We start from the raw sequence: 12,634 nt of genomic DNA, 5'->3' as shown, positions 1-12,634 counted from the left end.
GAGCAGCTTTCCTTAATGCTCTCAATTAGTTCAAATCGCAACAGCAATCTGTCTGAACAATGCAGCATGTGTTACTACTACGTTTCCTTCTCTTCTTGCGAACACCAGCTAATGGTCATGGCTTCAGAGCTTCCTAGTGAAGACTCTGACTCAGACAACTCTAAAGACCTTCTCCTACAGTTCAGCTAGGTAGACAGTGGGATGGATTTATGGAAGGAATTTGTGTCTCTCTATTTTCCACGATAACTCAAAACGTAGCAATCTCTTTTACTTGTAACATCTCTGGTCCGGGTCTGAAAGCTTAATTTGTTAGAAGATTGGGATGGATTTATTGCTGGAATGTCAAGTACAGAAATAACTGCTGCTGGCAGTAATACGTGCTTTCACCTCAAAAGATCTGTAAGACAACTCCCTTTGCAATGCAACAGCCTATGGTAATGAATTCAGGAATAAGGTACCTAAGTATTAGTTAGGTGTCCCCATCTAGTCAGTGGAAATTTTGTCAGAACAGCCCTCGTAGTCTCTGGAGCTGTTAGACTGAAAAGCAAGTAGGTGTCTCTTTTAGTGTGAAGTGAATCACCATCTCGGTGTCCTTGACTGTGTTGACTGAAAGCTCGATTTGGTTGCCTGAACTGAGATATCTGTTGCCATTTTTGTGATGGCCAAGAGATTCCTGCAAGCTTGCGGTTACAACTCAGACCCTGCAGGATCCACCCTCTGTGGAACCATCGAGAGACCAGCAGAATCTGAGATGGCATGAGGGGTGTGTATGTAGGCAAGTGTATCAGTAATGAGTAGGTTAATGCGAGCTTAGACGTGTAGAGATACCTAAACATTCCTGCCTTAATCTGAAGGTGAATTCTTCCAAATCTTACTGTCTGGAAAAGGGGAGAATCTGTTCTTTGATTCTTCGGTGGGTTTCTAACTTGAGAGCATAAAGATGATAATTTGAGGCCATTAAATCATCCTCTTCTAGGTATGATTATGTCACTGAGGATGTTACTGCCAATGTGCAGTCAAAGAGATTGAATGACGGCCCTGTAATCCTCTTCAGGTAACACCGACAAGGTTAAGTTAAACCGTCGGGGTGCTGGCAACATCTTCAGGCTGGCACAGGGCTGTACCAGGGGAATGTCTTCCACCTCTTGTTAACGTAGTCTGTTCCACCGCTGCATAGATGGAAGGAAATTCCACTGGTTTGCAAATTTTGGGCTGAATTAGAATGTCAGCTTGTTTTCGCTGTGATGAGAATATCAAAGTTGGAAAAAGAAGTTCTGGGAATATAAAGAAGCTATGGTGAAAATACTTGCTTTTGTGGAAATGAGCTTCTCACTGGAGTTTCTATTTTTTTCCCTAGAAAGTTAGGTACTATTTTTTTCCTTATGACTGATTAGCGTCTTCCAGCATCTGACAGTGTTGCCTCTCCCACTGAGTTGATTTGGGGAAAGGAGTTAGAGAAGCAGCTCAGAATTTCATGCTGCTTTCCCAGCCTTGGACTGTCTCATCTCCTGTAGCATGCTGCCAGAAGATGACCAGGCCTTCTGCAAAGGTTCTTTCCAAGAAAAAAGAAAGTAGAAGAGAAAGACCATATTAGCTGTAAACATGGATTGTCTCTCTCAATTTCCTGAGCTCATATACTTTAGTTATGCAGGAGAAGCAAGCAGATGTTTAATCTAGGCTGATTCTACGCTATTTGTTTAGCTCCTAAGCTGAAGACATACTTTACAGGAAGAAGAGTTAACCCGACAGTAAACAAGTGTGCAAAAGCTTCAAGTGATTGTAGCAGTTACACCGATAATAACATCTAATACCTAAGTGTCATATTTGCATCACTCCTGTTGTGGAAAGCAGGGAGTTTGGGCCTGTCTCCTAATGTAGTTTTTTATCTTTATTTATTCATAACCCTGTATATAAGGTTCTGGTAGTTAAATAAGTGCCGGCTGGATGGAAAGAAGCCATCATGAAGATAACTAAGCACTGTGTTTTCCTTGTTTTGCAGCCCTATGATGTAAATTTACAAGTTACATCAGTGTTATCCAAACTGTCCTTGTTCCCCCATCCTCATATACATGAATACCTTTTGGATCCTTACGTAAACCTGGCTTCTGGCTGCAGGTCTCTCTTCTCTGTTATTGTCAGGGTGAGTAAACACACAGTTAATATCTACATACAGCTGTACGGCAGTGATATATTTAGCAATTCAGTAGTTAGTGGTAGTAGTTGGTGGGTAGTTTAAGTTGGGAAATCGCTTCTCACTGAAAATAAATACTTAGGCTCTTGATTTGAAAATCAGGATTCTACCAAAAACATTGGAAAACTTATTTCCCGGCATTTATTTTCATTCTGCATGTCTAGAAAATTGTTTGTTTGCTTAGTTTCATTGTGTAGATGCAAAATACCCCTCTGGCAATGTCGTTGCTTTAAAGTGAAGTAGGTCACGTTGTCACTTGCAGGCAACGTCAGGTAGTGCTGTGAGAACAGGCCCAGTACAGGTTTGCACCTGGATGGGAAAGAGTTGGCTTTGATTCCCACACAAGCAAAGAACGCTCCTGAATACCCTGTACCTGGATGAATATCTCTGCTCATCCTCTTTTTTTTTCGATGAAGGCTGTTCTTGACAATGAAGTCCTTGATTTATTGAAAGTCCCCTTCCTTTCCTTCTCTGATTCCACCTCGTCCTGCCAGCGCTGCGTCCTAGGAGTGCTGGCTGGATGCCTGTCGTGCTGCAGTCTTCTCAGTCAGAGATCCCTTGCCTACCCCACGCACCAGCTGTTACTAAGCCGGTCAGGAGCCTATTAGTGATGCTTGCCCAATACTAACAGAGGGCTTAGCTCCCTTTTTCCCAGCAGCCCTCCCCATTTCAAAATATAATCTTCACTGTCTCCCCTTGTGCTTTCCCTAAACCCAGGAATTTGCTGGTCAGTTGCCTGCATCAACATTTACTTACACAAATTAATCGTCGGCATAATTCAGATAAGTAATACCATTTGTGGCAACAGCTCGTAAGGCTCAAGAGTCCTTTTGTGTCTCTACTTTCTGTGCTCACCCACCTTTTTTGGGGGGCAGAGCAGCCACTGTGCATGTTGTTTTGTGAGCCTGTGAGGGTGCTGAAGGTGGGGCTGCATCCTGGGCACCGAAGGCTGTCATTTGAGCTTGCTGCCAGGCACTCTGCAACTTTGTGTGTTGATGGCATTGTGCTTTACAGGTCGTTGGGGACCTCATGGTCAGAATCCAGCGCATCCCAGACTTCACTCCCAAACTTCTGCTGGTCAGAAAACGCCTGCTGGGCTTGGAGCCAGAAGGGCCCGTGTGAGTAAATACATTGCACGTTCTCCAAGGCCGTTTTTTGTGTGTGTCAGTCTTGATTCTCTCCTGATTTTTTTTTTTTTTTGCTTTCTCAGCATTGACCACATGACATTACTAGAGGGCGTGATTGTGCTGGAAGAATTCTGCAAAGAGCTGGCAGCAATTGCATTTGTGAAGTATCACGCCTCATCTACACCGTAAGCAGCCTTGATGCTCAGCCAGGCTGTAAAACCACCTAGCTTGTTTCCATCGAAAAGACTATGGCCAACACCCAGATAAGAAGAGGTGGTGCCTCCTGGCAAAGTGTCAGTTGACATTTGGCAGAGTTGGAAGACAAGTTACTTTCACCAGATGTTGGCATTGCAGGAGAGAAGGATTCAGAGGGACCTAGCATATGATGGAAGGCATCTTGGGAGAAACAAATACATAGCATTTCTTGCCACTGTGTGAAGAGCTGCAAAAGCTGCGTGAAGAACCACAGACATCAGACTTTGGTTATTCTGTTGTAATGACAATGTTCAGAGAGTTGGGTCTTTTGTATGTTCTGGAGCTCACATGCTCCAATTCGCTTTTTGTGACCGTATTACTTTTAAAAAGCAAATTAATTTTATAATATGTTTATGTCTTAATTCTTTTTCTGTTCAGTTGGATGTATGAAAGGAAATCACAAGTATAGTTGCAATGTATATTATTAAAAAAAGAAGAGGTAAAAAAAATCCACCCATCCCTATACATACAGTGGGATATACTGCAGAGGGATCATTTTTGTCTTGGTGGATCTTAAAGACAACTCTGAGCTTGATTCCCCAACGAATTGCTCCAGGAGATACGTCAGTATAAAATCAATACTAATGGAATTAATCCCGATTCAGCATCACATCCGTAACAAATATATCTGAAGTGTAAATGTTTCTAGCATGTTTGTCTCTGTCATTCCAAGTGATTGCTCTTCAGGTCATCTGTGTGACTAGATTTGCTTTAGGTTTTTGCTTGTGAACTCCAGTTGCTTGATTCATGTCACCTTACAGAGAAGTTCATTATAGGTCATTAGTAGTTGTTGCTGAAACAGTATTTTTAATTTCTTTTAAATTGGTATTTAGCCTGAATTGGTTTAAGAATCTTTTGTGCCTTGAAAATTGGCAGCATAAACATCGTGTCATTTTTGGAAATGTTTTTATTGCTTGTCTAACCATCCAAGTGGTGCCCGGCAAAAGATCGACTGATGCCAATTCAGTTAAAGCGCTGATACCGTATATAGGACCAAAATTTGCACCCGCTTTGCCTAGCGCCGGGGTGCAGCAATGTCTCAGTGAATACAGTCAGCCAGGGCAGGCATTTGCACTGCAAGCAGCGGGCCGGTCGCCCTTCAGCACGCTCTGCTTCTGTTCCCCTAGCCCGGCGGCAGCCGGCACTTCAGTCACCCCTTGCTGCTGGCTGCCGGAGGCGCTGCCGGGTTCGGGCGGCGGCGCTTGAACCTTCAAGGCACAGCGAGTGGCTCGGATGAGAGACCCGTCCTGCCCTCCGCACGGGTGCGTGGTGCCTCTCTCTGCTCCCGTGGGCGTAGCAGCGTAGGCAGGCGAGGCAGAGTTCGGCTCCTCGTGTGTGCGTGGCATTTCTTCCTTTGTCTGCCCCGCTGTCCTTTTTGCACAGCCAACGCCCCTTTCAGGTGTGGTTGCTCATACGCAAATATGGACTAATTTACTCCGTCGTTAGAATTTTTCTGGATTTACGTGACTGTACCATGCCTTTGAGGTCTTGGGTTTTTTTAATATTTATGGAACCTGGATGTTGAGAGGCCTTTTAAGTTAGCAGGTTAATTAGAACAGTGTCACACTTAATGGGCTAAATTTATTCTTGTCACAACAGTGAAGAGGGTTCTGCTGTACAAGCTTCCGCTACAGGTTCAGCTGGAGAGAGCAGTTCTGGAACTGGGGAAACATTTTGGCAGGTAAAACCTGTATTCAGTGGCTCCCTGTACCGGAAGGCTTTAGTACAAAGCGTTGTATTTATCTGGCAAAGAAAAGCACGTTTTACTTTCTCACCTTTTTTTTTTCCTGAATTTAGCCCCAAAGTGTTTTCAGGTCAGAGTAGCATAGTAGGATAAAGTTTAAAAAAATGACACTTTTTTTCATTTTTGTTCTTCAGAAACATACCGTGAAAGTAGCAAATAATTTGTAGTGATAGGTATTGCAGTCAGCCCGTGTTAGAAGCTTCGTTAATGTAACGTACCTGACACATCGTTTAGAACATGTAAATGTCTATGCAGAGTGATGTTAATACATACATTTGTTATAAATAAGGTCCCAGTGCAGCAAAGCAGTTAAACATAAGAATTTTATTCTTAAATCAGTCTTTTTTTTGAACAAAGTTAAGCTGTTGAGCACAAATGCTGATGCTTTACTGAATTTGGGTCTTTGTTGGTTTTGCTTGAGCTTAATTACTTGTTCCTCAAATTTTCTATTTTTATTATTTATTTTTTTAGTGCGTTCCAGAATACTTGTCCCAATTTCAGTGGAAACTTGTAGTGATAATCCTGCTATAAATGAAAGTGAGAGAAGTGTTAAACGAACCGTGCAAGAGCATTCCAAGTAATATAACAATTTATAAAGCCATTCAAGAGGTGCCTGATCTCAAATGAAAGCGTTAACATCACCTCTTTTGTTGTTGTTGTGGTTGTTGTTTTCACCGATACCTGAGCTCATTACAACGAAAGGAATTGTATCAGTCAGCTTCTGGAAGGACTGCTGCAACCTCTGTGGCATTTTAATGCAAAACAGTCTTACCGTGCTGCAAACACAATTCCTTCAAGCTTGTCCATGAGAAAAATGAGCAGGTATGACTATAAGCACTCTTAAGTTCAGGATATAATTGTTCGGTCTCCAGCAACATGGGTGGTGTCCTTGCAAACCAAACGTTATTTAGGGGATAAATTTAGAAGACATGGATCCATCCTGATGGAATTGGAGCAGTCCTTGAAGTTGCTTTAGCCTGAACTGCTTTTGTGAGAGCTGCCTACAAACCCTTCATTACCGTACAGGATGGCAATGACCTTTATTTTTGTAAAAGTGATTTAATCTTCCTTAAGAGATGGAACTCGTTTAATTATTTTTGTGATGATATTTTTCATGCACTTTTTGTTTTAAGAAAAAGAAGGGTAGAAGTTAGTTCAGGTCCATGTTTTCACCTTTCCTATCTATGCATGTCATTGAGGTGAGGTGCCCATTCTGTTTCTGTGTGCGTGTGTTTGTATGTGGTTATTTATTACCCAGAGAGGGACACCTGAGAAAATACATGGCCTGAAGTTCAAAGCATGTGCAGATCCTTCAGATGCCAGCGGGAAATGCAAGTGCTCATCACCTTAGAAAATACAGCCACTGGTATTAGATTGAAATACGTGGGAGGTAATACTAGGATGATTTTTTGTGTCAAAAAGCAGATCCAAACGATATTTTAATCCTGGTGCACATGTGTGTAAATAGACACACTTTTGACTTTTTTTTCCATTTATAGTATGTATTTGATTTAGACTCCAATATAGAAAATTTTGTAATAAGCCATGTGCTAGCTCTGGTAGAACAAGTTTGTCCTTAGTTTCTCATATTAACTGTAATATTCCTGGTATTCAGATCCTGTCTGTGTAATGTTCTTACTATGTATTTGTGTGTGCAATATAAAAGCTGTGACTTGATACACAGCTTGAGTCTGGTTGTACATCACCTATGTATATATATACATATATATGTATATATAAGGACCAGAATCCCGAGCTTGCTTACACTATGATTAGTGTAAAGATTGTTGCACTCGTTTTTACAGGGCACAAGTAACCATGGAATGGCTTTGCAAACGCATGGTAATTTATACCATAACCTGCTGTATCATTTCACAGATGACATTTTATTATTGCTATTTGTCTTGCTAAAAGAAATACTAAACTGAAGTGCTAGGTGAAATCGAAGGATTATGTAGTAGACTTGGGGCTACATGGAAAATCCATATCTGATACTGCATCTCATACAGGGTTTTCAAACCATGATCCTCAATGCTTTCTGTGCCCTGTAAAATAGTGTAACTATATAAAATATGTACTCCTTGTTTTGCCTCCTGCCTTGTTTACATTAAACAGCAGATATTCAGTAAAATTTTTCTATTGAACTTTGTGTAGGTCGCTTACTGACGGCGTTGCCAAGTGTGGGATTTCCAATGATGAACTGTTGAAACAGCCACAGTACCAGACACACAATATTAAGTTTTATGAAGGAGGTTCTGATAAATTCCAACTTTTTGTGCTAAAAAATGCATGGAGGATTAAAAGGGATATTCTCAAAATAAATTAATTTCATCGAAGCGACTGCTTCTATTATTACAGAATCCATAATAGGTTTTGTGTGGATGACCTTGAGACAGAAAATGTTTTAACATTTTACACCATGCCTTTGATCCTGAAGTCCTTCCATTGATTTTTATTACATCGTGAAGTCCTTTCATTTATTTTGAGTGTGTCACTGAGCACCTTCTGGGACAAACCTGTTTCCTGTAGTCTGCTGCACTGTCACGGCGCAGGGCTCGGGGTGAACCAGCGTACTCTTGCCCTTGAAAATTGGGAGCTCAGGGAAATGGCCTGAACACAGATTAACATCTGCTCTTCCTGAGAGCCCTCCTATCTTTCAAGACTGCAGCTGGTCAATGCCTTGGTTTTCTGTTGCATTCGAGTGCAGAGCGCGTCAGTCACAGCGTTGGTTTGTTGAGTTGGGTACGAACGTCGTGTACGTGAGTAAGCGCCATTTCTTCCTTCAGGGCCTTTGTGGGAGGCTTTTACACACAGGGTTATATATGTTTGCATATAGTTTAGAATTGTATGTGCTGGGTATTTTTTCTTAGTATCTCATCTAGTTTTGGTGTCCTTCAAGTTTTCATCAGCTTGTTAAAAATCTCATTGCTCTATAAGATCCCCTCTGAGAGCGACACTTGGATGTTAAGCTGTTTCTCCTCAGTATTTAACAGCTGCAAGTACTCCTGCATCTTTAACAAGAGGAGCGCTACAGCAAGATGATACACTTGACAGGTTTTTTTATAGCTCTCAGCATTTTTCCCCCATCCTCTTGGGTCTCAGAGATTGTCATCTCCCACCCCAGATCATTTATTTGCTGTGCCTGCATGAGGCATTTAGAGATTTAGGGACTCTTTGCTTCCCCAAGCAGTGAGGAAGTTGTATCAAAATGACACATTTTATATCTTCTTGTATTTTTCTCTTACTTTGATATCCTTGAAATGACTGGATTATTGAAGCATGATAATCTTAGGGCACTTGCATTCTAATGCAAGATTTTGGGGCTCTACATCCTACTGGAAAAAAAAACTATTATCAGCGTACGGTCTCTACTTCATATTCATTCACTTATTTTACAGATCCTCAGTTGAAGCTCTCAATGTAGCTACAAGTAGCACAGGATCTACTGAATTTGTTAACTTTTAAATATTAACAGAACTGGTGCTGTCAAAGCCTCAAGGATTTTGCTAGTCTGCTATGTGATCCAATTGGATTAAAGTGGATTAATGCTCAGAGAAGTGAATCTGTCACAACTTGTATGAGCCCTTTCGGCCTAAACCCATATGTTCCTGACGCATCCTTTATCAGCTGAGGTTCCCTTTGAGGGATGAGAAAGAGAACTGAAGAGCAATTTAGGAATCAAGTGAAGCACATGGGGGGTGAAAGTTTTCAGGTATCGTAAGCTTATTGGGAACGCCAAAAAAGAAAGTAAGTGTGCAAAGTTAAATTTTACAAGTTTGGACCGGTTGCCTTTGGAGTGAGATCTGTGAGGATAAAAAGATGTGTCTTGGAATGCGGTGTCTCACCAGGCTGTTTACATTGCCCTTGCTGGGATGGTATATATATTCTGATCTGTGTTTCGTTAAATCCCTGCTGGTTATTACAATAAATGCTGCTGGTGGTATAAAATCCGCCAGAATAGCACTGTGGAACTGACAACTTTGCCAGCGTCTTGTAACTTTGCTGAAGTCCATACATGTTGCTGGCTTTGCCTTTCTGCTCTACAGCATCGTAATTCAGAAGGGGGTTGTAAGGTGTCCCCTCCCTCTGGTAAAACATTTTACATACTGAAAAAATACAGAAACATGAAAGGAAGGACCTTGTTACAGTGCTAGGCTGCAGGAACATGAGTTCTTGATCACCTTCATTTTCAAAAAAGGTGAACCTCATTATATTCTAAAGTGAACAGTTCTCTGAAACAACAGCTGTTGAAAAGAGGGAGGGTATCCTCCACAGGGAGCCTGAGGCGGTGAGTATAACCCTGCTTTGGAAATTCGCACGAGAAACAAGACATCTGCATAATAGTGTTTCATGGTGTACATTGTCCCGTTTCCAGCTTGGAGACATGAAGCAGCTGAAAATGTAAGTGCTGTGCTGAGTAGTAACATCTATAACACGACTGCAGGAAGTTCTGCAGAAAACAGCAAAAGGTACTGAACTGATTTAAGAGAGGAAGACAACAGAGGTAACTGAGTTTAGCATACTTAAATTATGGCTTGGGGTTAGAGGAACATTACTTCCCAATAAAATTATTTGAAAGCCTTAAGCACCAAGACTGAGGGAATTATGGAGCCTAATTTATCAGAATGCAATTAAGAATGAAGTAATGTCATTAAGGAAAACTGATATTCATTGTCAGCGAAAACTTCCTGACCACAACTGCTGCTAGACCAGAAGTGGAAGGAGCCTGTAACCTCACGCCTTTAAAACCGGGCTGGACAAAACATTGACTGCTTCAAGAGGAAACGAGCCTGTGTCGGTGAGGAGATGAAGTAAACATGCGTTTGCATCCTCAGACTCCCGGCTAATTAACGGCTCCTGAGTAACGTGTATTTGCTCTGCTAGAAAGCAGTGGGAAGGACTGATCCACTCGAGTGTCTCCTGTGAGGAAATGAGGAAAGTTGCTGCAATCTGAGAAAAGCAATTCTCAGCCTTCCAAAATGCGACTCGCTGACATAATAACCTCTTTGCAGAAGCGGCACCCATTACACGCAGCGGGCGGTACAGCTTGATCAGCGGGGCCAGGATCCCCCCGTGCTGAGCTGCCTCGGAGAGAAGAAACAAATTACCTGTGCTCTGAGTCGTCATTATCCTTTATTTGAGAAACCCACTTCTACTTCCCTCATCTCCACATCCGCAGGAAGCACCTGTCAAGTTTGTATTTCTTAATTTAGGGCATGAATTTTTATTTCTTATGGCTTTTGGAAACTGCTAATTTTACCGTTAGCAGAATGTCCATCACCACTGTGCATATTTCCAGACAATATTCCTTTCAGCTTCCTGTAAAGGAAAGAAACCTTCGTATTGTTTATCGTGTTCTCCTGCCTTGTTAATTCCATCCTTTCAAATCCCTGAAAATGTTTTCCGTCTTGTCCTTCACCTTGGAGATTCTGCAGTCAGCAGTCTGTGCAGCTCGGCAGGCAGGGAGCGTTGAGGACAAGACAGACAAAAGCAGAGCTGCCTCTGTCCAGGCAGGTCCAGCTGCAGGATCTGAGAGGGAAATCCTGTCTGCACAGCCAGTGTGGCTGGGGGGATCCAGAAAGAAAACCTGAAGACATTGAAATCAATGGGTATTTTGCTGTCAGTAGAAATGATGCAAAGTCTTCATTTCCTGCTTCACAAACTCATTTTGGCATTTCTGATCATGATTTAAGGTTTTCAGAAGGAAAACAGGAATGAAAATTACCAGAGAAGAAAAAATTGTGTCCATGAGTTTTCTATGATGCCTGAAGAAAACTGCATAGCTTCGTCATGTTTAAAAGACAGATGTTTAAGGAGAGACCTTCTATTGATTTAAAGGACACGTCTGCACAAGCAGTGGCCTGGCAACACTTCCGAGCTTGCTAACAGCCGTATTTGATACCAGCTCAGCTCAGGGACAGAGGACCCGCATCTGCTCAGGCAGGTGTGGGACAACTGGTGGCTTGGACCAAGGGAAGGGCAGTAGTTTGTAACACCCAGAGGGGATCTTACAGTGTTACCATCAGCCAGCGATGTGCCCTTGTGGCCAAGGTGGCCATTGGTCTCCTGGGGTGCATGAAGAAGAGTGTGGCCAGCAGGTTGAGGGAGGTTCTCTTCCCCCTCTACTCTGCCCTGGTGAGGCCACACCTGGAGTACTGTGTCCAGTTCTGGGCCCCCCAGTTCAGGAGGGACAGGGAACTACTGGAGAGAGTCCAGCAGAGGGCCACAAAGACGATAAGGGAATTGGAGCACCTCTCTGATGAGGAAAGGCTGAGAGACCTTGGGGCTCTTTAGCCTGGAGAAGAGAAGACTGAGAGGGGACCTTATCAACGCTTATAAATACCTAAAGGGCCGGTTTCAGGAGGATGGGGCCAGGCTCTTCTCAGTGGTGCCCAGCAACAGGACAAGGGGCAACGGGCACAAACTGGAGCACGGGAAGTTCCGCCTCAACATGAGGAAAAACTTCTTCACCCTGAGGGTGACAGAGCCCTGGAACAGGCTGCCCGGGGAGGTTGTGAAGTCTCCTTCTCTGGAGACATTCAAAACCTGCCTGGACGTGATCCTGTGCAACCTGCTGTAGGTGATCCTGCTTTAGCAGGGGGTTGGCCTAGATGATCTCCAGAGGTCCCTTCCAACCCCTGCCGTTCTGTGATTCTGTGAAGTAAAGCATAAGCCAAGGACAGGAGAATCATATCTCCTATACATATTAAGTGTATACCTCATCTATTCCGTATGTCTGATTGCTCAAAATTTTATTGTTTTGATGGTGCTTCTTTGTTCAAATAATCAAACACATATTCCTAAGGAATCAAAACCTGAAGAATTTGGGATCAAAATTCAGTTATCCAAATCTCTTGGCCTTGCTTACATAGGCAAAAATTTGCTAGGGTCATGGAAGATACACACTTAAGCCAGTGATAACTGAAGTATTACCCTCTCATAGCCATATGCCAGAAGACAGCTTTGCTGTTGGTAAATAAGAGCTTACATTAACAGCTTAGAATTCCGCTGTTCCCTGACTTTTTGCTGAAATTTAGGAGAGTACTAGTAATACCGGGTAAATCATGCATCAAAATTGTGCGAGCAGTTTCATGCTATATATGTGAAATGTCTGACTCTCTGGAGCCATGATCTCAGCTTGGATCACTAAATAAAGAGTTGGTTTAATATCAGCCAACAAATCACCATAAACCTTGATGTTCCCAAGATGGCAAATCTGCAGAAAACTAGATTTATCAGACCTTATGTTTATGTTCTGAAAGTTCAAGAGTGAGCACAAACCCTTTTTTTCCCCTTTTATAATTAATTCCAAATGTC

The 12,634-nt window shown here is 42.5% G+C and overlaps 1 protein-coding gene across 2 annotated transcripts in view; it reads left to right on the top strand.

Annotated features, from left to right (window-relative positions):
* FHIP2A (FHF complex subunit HOOK interacting protein 2A) overlaps positions 1 to 4,741 on the top strand; it is a 33,255-nt gene extending 28,514 nt beyond the window's left edge. For both annotated transcript variants that reach the window (XM_086466623.1, XM_086466624.1), the window contains 3 exons: positions 2,000 to 2,140; positions 3,206 to 3,309; positions 3,402 to 4,741. In XM_086466623.1, the coding sequence (XP_086322749.1) occupies positions 2,000 to 2,140; positions 3,206 to 3,309; positions 3,402 to 3,507 (351 nt within the window). In that variant the 3' untranslated portion in view covers positions 3,508 to 4,741. The remainder of the gene's footprint in view (positions 1 to 1,999; positions 2,141 to 3,205; positions 3,310 to 3,401) is intronic.
* Positions 4,742 to 12,634: the final 7,893 nt, after the last annotated feature.

This window comes from Leptosomus discolor, chromosome 6 (assembly GCF_034619465.1).
Source record: "Leptosomus discolor isolate bLepDis1 chromosome 6, bLepDis1.hap2, whole genome shotgun sequence".
In the NCBI taxonomy this organism is placed as follows: Eukaryota; Metazoa; Chordata; class Aves; order Leptosomiformes; family Leptosomidae; genus Leptosomus; species Leptosomus discolor.
The sequence above is the reverse complement of the archived record's forward strand: the minus strand, read 5'-3'. Positions and strand labels throughout refer to the sequence as shown.